Here is a 13,702-nt window from a genome sequence, read left to right on the forward strand (position 1 = left end):
TGTAAGTACTGTTTAGCATCAACTTGTTTGAAAACAGAAACACAATTATGCAGTGGTGATCTAGATAATTCGGAGTAGTTACATGAAATTTTGTTTCGTAAGCACTGAAATAAAAATTAAAAAGTTAAAAACTCCAGAGACTTTGTGGATCCCAAAAAGACCCCAGAGGGAATCAGTACTTATCTATATATAATCCTCTTATTTGGGGTCTTAGCAAATATTGTGTGTATGTGCATTTTTTTTTAAGATTTTATTTATTTATTTGACAGAGACACAGCGAGAGAGGGAACACAAGCAGGGGGAGGGGGAGTGGGAGAGGGAGAAGCAGGCTTCCCGTGGAGCAGGGGACCCGATGCGGGGCTGATGCAGGGCTCAATCCCAGGACCCTGGGATCATGACCTGAGCCAAAGGCAGATGCTTAACAACTGAGCCACCCAGGCACCCCGTGTGTATGTGCATTTGTACACACACATACGCAAAAACACTCTTTCATATCAAAAAGAACCCGTATAAAAAAGAATAAAATGAGAATTAAATAGATTCCTTGATTCTGTTGTCTTAATATTGACTGTTTAAATTACTTTTAAACACTAGAGTTATTCTCGTGATACTTAAAAGTATTGATAGCTTTACTTCATTAGAAATAAAAAGGCTATAAACTTAATTACTCAAATTGATCTGATTCACTTCTTTAATTTTGAAGACATTTTCAAACATTTAAAAAGAAAGTATTCTCTCTCTCAGATATGTTGTGCACATGTGTGGGTTTGTCTACCACATGCCCTGCGTTATCTACCGCCAGCCTGCAATTCCTTTCTGTTCTCTTGACTGAGGAAGCAAAAAGGCATCTCCAAGATCAGGATAAAGCAAATGTATGCCACCGTCCATCAATGGCTTCACTTCTTGATAAAACTCAGGAAAATCAGAAATCTCTAGAACGACTTAATGAAGTAATTCTTCAGGTATGTGATTTCTTGACCTTTCAAAAACTTTGTTTAGTATTTAAATGAATCAACTTTCAGTCTTGGCCTTATAAAAATTTTTTTCAATCATTTGAATTAATGTTCATTATGACCATTTAAATGAAACAAAAGCATATAAAGTTAAATTAACCATCTCCTCTCCAGTCCTGGTCCTCTGATGTTGACTAGCTTTTTTAATGTTTATGATATAAAAATTCAAAATGAAATATTAGAAATCTAAATCCAGCAGTTTACCAAAATGTAGTGTGCCGTGTATGACCAAAATGGTTATATTGCAGGAATGAAGGTATAATTCATAATGTCTTGCCATTTTAAAGACATGTCTACATCTCTAAACATACATTTGATTTATGTAAGTGAATTACATATATTTAAGGTGGTTTGTCTATAGAGGTAGGTGGAGTTAGTTGGTACATTTATGAGAAAATGCCCCCTTTCTAAACCATGCTGCCTTATAAATTTATAAACTTACTTTTTGCAGTCCTAAAATATGAACCAAGAATTTTGTTCACTGAAAAACATTCTAAAATCACTAAAGTGTGATTTTATAAATAGATTAACCAAAAAAACCTTGAAGTGTTTCCTAAGTTGTGTAGTCATTTTTACAAATAGGAAGTTGCTAGATTTTTCAATATTAAGAATCTCTCTTTTTAATAATCATGGTTTATGATTTTTATCTTCTTGCTGAAAGGTGGAAAAGAAATAGACTTGTGCCTTGACGGATTTGCTTCCATTCCCCTGGTCAGCCAGCCACATTTTATAAAGACAGAAGGTTTTTCCAGTCTGCCGATTTGTTGCTGTCTCTTTGCTGCTTTGAGTTTGGGGACTTTTGCCCCTTTTCTGCCTGTGGGAGTTATGGCTGTGCAGATCTTGCTGGCATGACCACTCGTGCCTTGTGTGCAGCGGTTCCCATCATGTTGGAAAGCAGACGAGGCTGATAGAGGCAAGGACGGCTGCTGGTCCAGCTCAAACCTACCCACTGAAGGTGGGGCTCAGAGCTCTCAGGGGGCTTTTTGTCTCCCTCTCCTTTGCCCAACAGACTACAGTCACTTTCAGAACAAAGATAAGGAGACTGATAAAGGGTCCCCTGACATTTTCTCCTGTCTCCAGGAGCTCCTTCAGAAGCTGAAACTCAAGGGGGAAAAGATCCTCACAGCATTGCTCAAAGTCACTTACTCTTGGGAGGCCACAGCCTCCCTCAGTCCACTCAGCTCTTCATAGCTTAAAACCAAAGCTGGATAGTGTCCCAGTTGTCTCAGTCCCCATCAGAACAACAGGCTTTATTTGATTAACTGAGTCTGATTTTGCACTTCAAAGAATATTATAAGAGGAAACTCAAATTCACACCTTTACAGTGGTCTTCCTCCAATTCAAAAAGCATTATTAATCTCCTAACTTTGGCTTTAGTGGAGCTCTTTTCCCTAGGGAAGGGGCCTTCGATCTTACCGATTTTACCACTCTTAAGGACATACTTTCCCCTTCAGGGAATGTAAATGATTCCCGAAGTCCCACATCCTTTTCTTGCCCTCAGTGAGGGGAGTGCACCTGCCCCTCTCCCCTGCCCAGGCCAGGAATGCCAGTAGCTCTGGGAGCCTTGACCATAGCCATGACCAGGAGTCCTGGAGCCAGTCCTCCTGGACCAGGTGAAATGTAAAGAGCTCCAGCCAGGCCAAACCAGAGCTGTTTTATTTCCTAGCTGCTTTCTCTCGCTTGTTGGTCATGCTGGTTCAAGGAATCGTGATTAGGCTTGTGGTAGGTGTGAGTCCCTGTTGGTTGATGCTCCAGATTAAAATAAATGTGCGTGGGAACAATTCTGTGCCACGGGAATTCTTAAAATTTACCTTGCTCCTTATTTTTCCTTAATGTTTTATGATAGTCATTATTAAAGCTATCATTTATAATCTTTTGCTGTTACCTCCTTGGCCAAAGAAAACGAGGTATCCTAGAGCCGCAGGGTATGTCAGTGATTTTCCTAATGACTAGCCAATTTTCCTCTCCATTTCCTCCAGATTATAAAAGATGTAAAGTATTCTGTGTGGATATGGACACTTTAACCACTTATATAAGCTGTTTTTCCTAATAAATCATACTCTTCTTGTTCACGTAAACAGTAGAATATAAATACGTGACATTTGTTAGAAGGGCACAAGCAAGTTTAAGACAAAGAAAGTAAAGAAGGGAAGTGTCCCTGTGACATACTAATGAGAAGAAGTATGCCTCACATGAGATGGGACATTTATTAATGAGCTTTTTAAAACTACAAATGCTGTGTTTTCTTTGTTCTGCCCTATATAAAGATAATATGTGAATTAAAATGTTATTCAAATACATGAGCCAGCAACACATAATGATAAATTACATATGTTTCTTACTATACGTGCATGTAGGCTGTGTTTTGTGCCAGGTTTTATACAAAGGAAAGGAAAGTACAGTCTTTGGTCAGAAGAAAGAGTATACTAAAATTGATGACTTCAGAGGTTTATTTCAATTCTCTATAAAACCTTACTCAGAAATATTAGATGTGTGACCTTAAGCATATCACTTAACCTTTTGTAATTCAGTTCTTAAAATGCAAATGCAAAATGAGAGGATTGTATTAAGTTTGTATAAACTGGCCCTAAAACTCCATCCTCCTGATAGATTGTTACGTTGTAACTTCAATTAAGGGGTCTTGACAGAGAATCTTTTAAATGGTTACTTTACTGTACTCTCCCATAGGGGATACGTATTGAAAGTTTGCATTTGGTATTTATATCTTAAATTATGTGCAAGTTTATTTTTTCATAATTCCATTTAAAGGAGGTTTGAGGATTTAAATATTCTATTAGAAACTAGTCTGTCTTTTGACATATATGTCCTATGATATATATCTTTTGGCCATAGAGACCATATTTTCTGTTGACCATAACATAATGAACACCTTTGACTTAATGGGGATTTTGCCTTCCCTAGTGAGATACTCATATTGAGTATTGATTCATTTGCAAACACATATAAGTAATAGATTTTGCTCATAATTGAGATGTTGAATTAATTCTGCTCCTTATATTTGGTCTGATATCTAAGGATAGTAATGGAAGGAAACAACAAACTCTTATTTCACATTTTAGGAGATAGATTTTGCACGAGTGTTTAGTGAATGGTGAAGTTCAAGAGTAAATCCGTTGGAGAGAAAAGGCTTATCTATTTGAGATAACGGCTGTGTCAATGAATGTTCACTGTAATTAAAAACCCCGTTCTTTATATCATGCCTTTTGGAAAGAAAGCAAAGAGTCTTGACCTAGAAGACCTAGATCACTTAATGTATAGAAGGAATTAGATCCAAAAAGAGCATAAAATTTAAATAAATTACATTGAGTCCTGATTTTCTTTCTTCCTGTGGTTGGCAAAAAGACATGCTGTTTCTTGCTCTGTATCCTCTTGATTTATTTCTCCTCTTTTGTGTGTCTGCATCATCCAGTGGCTAGTTGCCTGTCACTTCAGCTATCTGACATGGAACCTTAGCCTCCCAGGCTTCTCGTGCTTTGAGCCATGTACCCCTGCTCTGTGCACAGATGCTCGGAACGACTCTTCGGTCTGTAATAAGTGCTGCATGGAAAATGGTAGAAATTAAATCCTCTGCTCTAACCTTCAGTATATGTTGAACAGTAGGTGGATTTACCAGATGTTAATCCTGTTTATTTCTTTTTTTGTTTGTTTTTAGTTTTTGGCTTTCATATCCCTTTTTCTGAATGTATGCATTTTAGAGTGCCAAACAGGTTTATAAGTTTCGTATGCAAAGTAGAAGACTTCTGTCTTTTTCCTTCATTTCCCTCTTCTTAGAGGCAACTATTCGTATCTCTTTTAGTTGATTGTTTTATGTTTCCCTTCCATGTCTCTAACATGCTTGTATTACTCTATCTTGGTTATTCCATTTTATTTATTCATTTATTTTTTTTTTTAAAAGATTTTATTTATTTGACACAGAGAGAAAGACAGCTACAGAGGAAACACAAGCAGGGGTGAGTGGGAGAGGGAGAAGCAGGCTCCTGGCTGAGCAGGGAGCCCAATGCGGGGCTCGATGCCAGGACCCTGGGATCATGACCTGAGCTGAAGGCAGATGCTTAACGACTGAGCCACCCAGGCGCCCCTTGGTTATTCCATTTTAAACATTATCTGTTGACTTCCTGCTTTGGGACATGAGACTTGAGTTCCCTTTCTGGGCCCCACGGCCCTACCTGGGCCACAGTGGGCTCCCATCTCCTTTCCCTGCTATCCTGTATCTTCATGGTGGCTAGAGAGGAGGCAGCATGTGGTGGTCAGTCTGTGAAAATGCTGGACACAGTTGAACCTCACAGCTTCCTGTTTCCTTAGAGATAATTATTGTATTATTTTTAAATTTGCTGAGTTTTCTGTTATCGCTGGTAACCTCCATGCTCTTTGCCAGCAATCGAATGTCCTCTCAGTATATTCAGACATGACAGAACTTATGTCAGCTTCCTGTTCTGGAAGAAGTCACTCCCAGTTCCTTCTTACCTGCGTGGTGCCCAGTGTGATCCTAGGATCTCCATTCACCTTCTTCCTGGGGAATTCCTTTACCTCTCTGCTTTTCCTTCGATCTCATGTCTCCCATGTTCTCCTTTCTTGGTTCCCGCCTTCCTTTGGATAGAGTCTATTGTCTGGTACCTTCCAGAGTAAAGGTGCATAAGAGGCTTTTTTGAGATCTAGACATCTGAGTCTTTTTCTAACCTTACATTAAATTTATATTTTAGTCTAGTGAGGAGTCTAGATTAGAAGTCATTCACTTCAGAATTGAGAAGGCCTTGTCTCTTCCCTTTAACTTCTCATGTTACTGTGGAAAAATCTGAAGCCATTATGATTTCTGGCTGAAGCCATTATGGTTTTTCTCTCCCCTGGGAGTTTTAAGAATTTTTTTCTGTCTCCAGCATTTGATATTTTCCAGATGAAGTTTCTAGGTAGGGTCTATTTAATCCATTGTGCTGGGCTCTCTTGAGGGTTCTTCTTTTTTTTTTTTTCTTTTAAAGATTTATTTATTTATTTTAGAGAGTGAGAGAGAGCAGGAGTGGGAGGGGTAGGGGGAGATGGAGAGAGAATCTCAGACATCCTCTGTGCTGAGCGTGGAGCCTGATATGGGGCTCAATCTCATGACCTTGAGATCATGACCTGAGCCAAAGCCAAGAGTCGAAAGCTCAACTGACTACACACAGGTTCCCCTCGTGATGGTTCTTTCCATCTGAACTCCTCCTTCACTTAACTGACATCCTCTCTACTTTGTGAGTTCTATGTGTTTGGAACTCTTACTAAGTTTTCTTCTTACATAATTTCTCTTTTCTTCCTTTTTTACTCTTTATGTTGGTTTCTGCGTTCTGGTTAGGAGCTTTTCTCACGTATCTGGTAATCTTGGTTGTCTGCTGCATTTGAAACTGGGAGATCTGAAGCAGATTGGAAGCCCTGGGCATCAGAGTGGAGCCTGTCAACTGAAAGCTGTACTATGTAAGGGCATTTGGCCGTCGCCTTTTGTGGCCTGCCTTCTTGAGCTTGTCACGTTCCCAAGAGAAGAATCTTCTGATCTCCTGCTTGGAGGTGAAAACCCAGCTGCCAAGTGTTTTGCCACAAAGTAGGAGGAAGAGAGCAGGGGTCTTAGAAATCAGTTTGCACATTTCACTTAATCCTTCCTGTTCTCAGTGTAATACCCTCACCCACAAATATGCCTCTTCTTTGCCAGTTTAGAACGCTTTAGTTCAGCTTCTCCAGAGACTAAATCTGCAGCTTCTTGCAAGGGGTGGGGAGGAAGAGTGGCTTGGCTATGCAGAGATTGGTGGGTCGTGGGCAAAATCTGGTCATCAAACTGGTTCTCAGAGATTTTTCAAATAATCCTCCTTTGTTATCACTTCCAGGGGTACCTGGTGCTAAATTTCCTCAGCCGTTTGCAATTCATTGTATGGGCGGGGGTGGTATTCTGCCTTCTCAAGCCTGCTACTGCATTTGCTATTCATCCATCTGCTTTCTAGTTTCTAGACTTGTGTGAGTGAGTGAGTGTGTCTGTCTGTCTTGGTGTTTAATCCCATTTCTATCATTTCAGTGAGATTTCATGAGGGAATAAAAGACATTTATGTGCACAATTGTTTCCCTAGAATTCTTATCTCTTTTTTTCTCCCTCATTGCTGTAGAGAGTAGATGAGTAATATATTTCAATGAAATCATTTTGGTTTTCCTCAAAACGTTAATATATGCAGGTTCAGTGAGGGTGTGTATAGGGGAGCAGTTTTCTTATTAGTGGTGAAGATTAAGTTTATAGGCAAAATTAGGATGCTCATAGTTAACTATACTGATTATACTCCAAGCATATTCATTATCCTAAATAATTTTCCGCCTTTTCCCCACCGTCTTCAAGGTCACATTAGCGTGATCTTTATCAAGCATCCCTGGGTCTGGGCATTTAATATCTAACTCATTGGCCAAATAGAGGCAGCAGCCTAAGGGAGGTATTTAAGATGGAATCACACTGCCCCTGGTGGTGGGGCTGGAAGGGCCTCCCCAACCCTGCAGGCTCCTCCATGGTCACATTGTCAAGTATCAGCCAGTCAGCATCTGCGTATGCTATACTATATTTTATGTGGAACTGTATCATTTTGAGCTTAATTTTAATGTGATATTATAAAACTGGATCATTGAAAATTATTGATAGAAGGAAAAATTACGAATGTGAATTATATCTAATATTTAGAAATCATATGAGGAACTTCTAGTTTTTTTTCTTTAATTTTTTATTGTTATGTTAATCCCCATACATTACATCATTAGTTTGAGATGTAGTGTTCCATGATTCATTGTTTGTGCATAACACCCAGTGCTCCATGCAGAACGTGCCCTCCTCAATACCCACCAATAGGCTAACCCATCCTCCCACCCCCCTCCCCTCTAGAACCCTCAGTTTGTTTTTCAGAGTCCATCGTCTCTCATGGTTTGTCTACCCCTCCGATTTCCCCGCCAGGAACTTCTAGTTCTTACACTGGAATTTATGAACCCTTTGAAATTGTAATTAAACTTTATGTGTATATCCAAGTGAGAATCTTATCACAAAAGATTTCACCTGAATGTACTTAAGCCTTTGGAACTACAGTACCCAGTAAATGAGAAACACAGAATAGAGAAGACAAGTTCAGATCATCACAAGGAAGCAAGCAGACAGACCCAGGATGTGGGGCATTCTGTAGGATGACTGCTCAGGTTTATTCAACAACTCAACAATATGAGGGGAACGAAATGAAAAACCCTGGTAGGTGGGTTGGGAGGTGTGAAAATGGCCAGTGCTCTAGATTTAGGAGATACACAGGTAGGATGTGAGGGCTTTATTGGGTGCTGATTCCAATAAACCAATCATAAGGAGACTTTTTTTTTTTTTTAAGATTTTATTTATTTGACAGAGACAGACACAGTGAGAGAGGGAACACAAGCAGGGGGAGTGGGAGAGGGAGAAGCAGACTTCCTGCCAAGCCGGGAGCCTGACGTGGGGCTCGATCCCAGGACCCTGGGACCATGACCCGAGCCATGGGCAGACGCTTAAGCGACTGAGCCACCCAGGCGCCCCTCTTCTGACTACTCTTTATCATTAACTCGGATTAAGTAAAAACTATTTCTTAAATTCTACTTTTAAAATTATACTGTTGTGTGAATGTACTTAATTTATCAGCCTTAAGAAGTAATCTTCATTTACATACTCTTTTTAAAATTTTTTTATTTTTCAAAAAATTTTTATTTATTTATTTGTCACAGAGAGAGAGAGAGAGCACAAGCAGGGGGAGCAGCAGAGGGAGAGAGAGAAACAGGCTTCCCACTGAGCAGGGAGCCCGATGCAGGGCTGGATCCCAGGACCCTGGGATTATGACCTGAGCCGAAGACAGACGCTTAACGACTGAGCCACCCAGGCGCCCCATAAGGAGACATTTTTGAGACAAAAGAGAAAATCTGAATTTGGACTGGATATTAGGTTGATACCAATAAATTATTAAATATGTTAGGCATGATAATGGCTTTATGGTCATGTATACTGGAATATGACATTATATGATATCTAGTATTTACTTGAAATAGTTCAGCCCAAAATTTTTAAAAAGAGAGAGTATGTTATTCTGTTTCCTTCACTCTTGTACATATTTGAACTTTCTGATAAAAAATTTTTTAACTTACAAATATGAACTATATGAAAGAAACATACCAAAATATTAGTATTTTCAAAATTACAAGTGATTTTTTTAAAAAAAAATTACATAAGTCAACAAAATTAAGAAATAATATTTTTTTGAAAAACATGTAATATAACAGATAAATGTGACTGTAGAAACGCAGGATGGAAAGAACCACATCCCCTGAGGTACAGGGGTATATTGGGTGGAAATTGAGGGGGAGGGGCTGTGTCTCAAGAAGAAGATAGGAGGAATTTTTTTTTTTTTTAAAGATTTTATTTATTTATTTGACAGAGAGAGACACAGCGAGAGAGGGAACACGAGCAGGGGGAGTGGGAGAGGGAGAAGCATGCTTCCTGCGGAGCAGGGAGCCCGATGCGGGGCTCGATCCCAGGACCCTGGGATCATGACCTGAGCCGAAGGCAGACGCTTAACCGGCTGAGCCACCCAGGCGCCCCGATAGGAGGAATTTGATGGCAGTTTTCCTATTCATCAGTTTTCTGAGGGCCCTTTTTAATAAGTTACACATATGTACGTACATTCCCTGGTGAAATTGAGTAAGTGCACAGTTTCTCCTTTACATGATGAGCCTTTGAGAATGATTGTTGCTCTTTTCCATATTGTAAGTTTCTTCTACATTCCTTTTCACACAGAGCATTCTCAGTCTCAAATCTTAATGATTTTATCAAGTTCCAGTGAATTTCATGGAGTAGTTGAAACCTAGCAATACCTTTTAAATACAGCACATCTTTTATTCACAATGGTTTTGCTCCGGATTAAGTTTTCTTCAAGGCAATTTGATATATATTCTTTGCAGTGCTATGAAGGAAAATCCTCCAAGGATGTCCTGAAAAGAGTTGCTGCAAATGCATTGATGTCACTTCTGGCTGTCAGTAGAAGGGCTCAGAAACATGCTTTGAAAGGTGAGCCACATGACTCATTAACTTTTATGGCATATTGTCAATTCATATATTTTACTGATTGTTTATTTTAATTTCCTTTGGATTCAAAGTGTAAAGAACTTATAGTCTCATGACTAAAGAGTTTTTCTCATACAGAAACACAGTAAACATGTATTACTTTTAAAATGAAAAGGTTATATATGTAGATTATTTTTTGAGTAATGCTTCTTAATCTAGAGAATATATAAATATTAGGGAAGCTTTTTTTTTTATTTTACTTTTTTATTTGAGAGAGAGAGAGCATGAGCGAGGGGAGGAGCAGAGGGAGAGGGACAAGGAGACTCCATGCTGAGCATGGAGCCCGATGCGGGGCTAATCCCACAACCCTGAGATCATGACCTGAACCAAAATCAAGAGTGGGACACTTAACTGACTAAGCCACCCAGGCACCCCTATTGGGGAAACTTTAAGAAGTAACACATCACTCCGTTTCATAATAATTAAATATTAGTAACCACAAGCACATATTGCATAGTTGAAAAAAAAACCCACATAGTTTTGATAGTAGTAACAACAGTGTTAGATGATCATGTATTTTCACATAAATTTCCCTTCTAGAGTGTTGTGATTTTTCATCTGTAATCCAGGAACACAGGTCTTAGAGTTAAAGAGAATAATAGCAACATCATGTCTAGTAATTTCAATTGTGATTTGCTATTAAAGCGAATTATGCATGCCTCAAAACATAAAGCAGATTTTGGGAGTATCATACTAAATTGAAAACATTGGAATTGTTAAACATTATAGTTCTCTTTACTTTTCTCTGATTTGTTAATTTCTCACTGAAAATATCAAAATGAAGTTGGTCAGAAATATAAAGCATTATTTTTTGGAGACTTTGTTATATGTGATTTCAACTTATTTGGGAATGGAATATTCTTTTAATTGTTTCCAATTTTATCTTTTAGCTGATCTAATAGACAGCTGCATGGAGCAGATGAAGCACATTAATGCACAACTGAACCTAGATTCTCTCAGGCCTGGGAAAGCAGCCCTAAAGAAACAGGTAACTCTGAATTCCAAACATCTGGGTGGATAAAGGAGTGACCTAGGGACCATCTCTCCAATTTCCTATACTTATAAATGATATCAGTATTTGGTACAAATGGGTACCTGATTTAGAAGAGAGGTATAGGTTAGATAAAGGGATTTCTGCATTAGCAATTTTGGGCTTGGGGTTGTGTGTGTCTGTGTGTGTGTGTGTGTGTGAGAGAGAGAGAGAGAGACAGAGAGACTTAATTTTCACTTAAAGATCTTAAAATGAGATTTATGTATTAACATGTTTTTGTTATTATAAGCATTTTGAAGTGTGTATGATATTTTACCAGATAAATTGTTTATACTACAAAAGAAGGTATTTTCCTCAAAGCAAGCATGGATTCCCTAGGAATGAGATATAACTTACTGAGCTTTTCTGTATACCAGGCAGTGTTGTGAGCATGTCATATTTGTTATCTCATGAACACTAAGTCCAACACACTCATACAGCTAGGAACTGAGAAGGCCAGTAGCTGGGTGGTTGTAGAGCTGGTATTCCTAATCTCTGTTTATTCCTTCCATAACTTTTGAATGTCTCTTTCTAGCATTGAGTTTACCGGACTCATGTTCACAATACATGCTCATGTAAGCTCAAGTTAACACAGTTTTTATATAATAGTGATGGTAATAATAATTGTTAAAAAGAAATCTGCCTTACAGGCATATTTAGAAGATGAGTGCATATGTATTTGTAAATTTGTAAGTATACATATATAAGTATATAACTAAGGCCATTATAGCAGCGACCTGTGCAGTAACTGCTTTCTCTTGCATTTGATAAGAAACCAAGAAAAAGTCTTATGTAATAATTTTATTGCTGCAGGGGGTTACATGTTTGTCAGTTTCTTTTCTTGCCTCTTTTCCTTTTCCTTCTCTAGGCAAAGGTTCTTTACTTCATCATTCAGAAAGTCAGCCAACACCTGATATGATTGAAAACCAGTCAGTACCTGCTTCACTTTATTGAGATGAAACATGGAGCCTATTATATATCTCAGTTCCTCCATGCTTGATAGACCAGAAATAACTTTTTCATGGCAGATGCGCTTCTTGAGATATGGTCGTCTTTCAGAGATCATTAGCTTGTCAGTCCCCTTACAGTTAACAGTGGTCAGGTGCAGAGAGCGTACCTGGGACCTGCATTGTGAAGTGACCCAAAGCAGAAGGAATTGCTGTATATAAAAAGTGGAATATGCCATTGTGTTCACATTTTTAAACTGCTTTTTCTTTAAACAGGAGGACGGTTTTATTAAAGAGTTAAGCATTACTATGCAGCTTCTAAGAAACTGTCTTTATCAAAATGAAGAATGTAAAGTAAGTAGAATGATGTTTCAAAATTTTGGTAGTAATGCTGCCATTAAACAGTTTAATTTTTATATGAGATAATATAGGAGGAAACATGAAAAACTTCAGATTTTTTAGATGCACAGTTGATTGGCCCTTAAAGTCAGTGTTAATTCATAGAAATGGATATACCTTGTTATTCTTCAACATTGATGGCATTTCTTGTTTATGTCAGCATTTTAAACTTTATCACTGAAACTTCTGGAAGCTAAAGCAAACTTGAGCTTCTTTCTCTATGGTTATGCATTTCAGTTGTATTTTACTAAGATGGAGTGAATGGTTATGTTCTTTCAAAGGCAGTTGTCAGGTAGCTGTCCAGGAAATAAGTGGCGGTGTCTGTAAGCATAAGGAAAGAAGAGGAGTGTGTCTCCTGTTTGGGTAGAAAATGCTTACTGCTGTCACTGGGCATGGCCCTGTTCACCTTGGGAGGCTTCTCACCTCCAGCTCTGCTGGCTCCCGGTGCCCCTCGACTCAGCCCCTCTGCCTGGGAACCACTGAGGTGTTTTGCTGTGTCTGTGAGCACTGATGCTGTCATTTATTTATTTATTTATTCACTCATTCGTATTTTTTTTTTTTTTTAAGATTTTATTTATTTATTGAATGAGAGAGAGAAAGCACATGAAGGGGGGGGGGGTCAGAGGGAGAAGCAGACTCCCCGCCGGGCAGGGAGCCCGATGTGGGACTCGATCCCGGGACTCCAGGATCATGACCTGAGCCGAAGGCAGTGGCTTAACCAACTGAGCCACCCAGGCGCCCCTCATTCGTAATTTTTTAAAAAATAATTATTTATTCCAGAGAGAGAGAGAGAGAGCGCGTGCTTGCGAGCATGCATGTGCGTGGGGGAGAGGGGTGGCAGAGGGAAAGAATTTCAAGCAGACTTCCTGCTAAGCAGGGAGCCCCGCACAGGGCTCAGTCCCAGGACCCTGAGATCATGACCTGAGCCAAAACCAAGAGCTTGCTGCTCAACTGACTGAGCCAGTCCCCCAGGCGCCCTGTTGATGCTGTCATTTAAAATACTGTGTTAGTGATGTTACACAGGATAGAGTGTCTTGAACTCTTTAATTTGCTTTGTCCTAGTGATACAACACTTTTGAAGCGCTAGCTTTCCCACAGAAATACCATGCAAATGAGTAAGAGAAAGATACATTACGGGAGCTTCCTTTTTAAAGAAGTTCTTACCTTTTTTTGCTTT

At 39.1% G+C, this 13,702-nt stretch overlaps 1 protein-coding gene across 4 annotated transcripts in view; it reads left to right on the top strand.

The window, feature by feature from the left end:
• RTTN (rotatin) overlaps positions 1 to 13,702 on the top strand; it is a 155,201-nt gene that overhangs the window by 122,432 nt on the left and 19,067 nt on the right. For all 4 annotated transcript variants that reach the window (XM_045886566.3, XM_045886567.3, XM_064577749.1 and 1 more), the window contains 4 exons: positions 745 to 962; positions 9,987 to 10,092; positions 11,040 to 11,137; positions 12,403 to 12,480. In XM_045886566.3, the coding sequence (XP_045742522.1) occupies positions 745 to 962; positions 9,987 to 10,092; positions 11,040 to 11,137; positions 12,403 to 12,480 (500 nt within the window). The remainder of the gene's footprint in view (positions 1 to 744; positions 963 to 9,986; positions 10,093 to 11,039; positions 11,138 to 12,402; positions 12,481 to 13,702) is intronic.

Source organism: Mirounga angustirostris, unplaced genomic scaffold (assembly GCF_029215605.1).
Source record: "Mirounga angustirostris isolate CCGP_5_RB_7025 unplaced genomic scaffold, mMirAng1.0.hap1 SCAF_14, whole genome shotgun sequence".
Lineage (NCBI taxonomy): Eukaryota > Metazoa > Chordata > Mammalia > Carnivora > Phocidae > Mirounga > Mirounga angustirostris.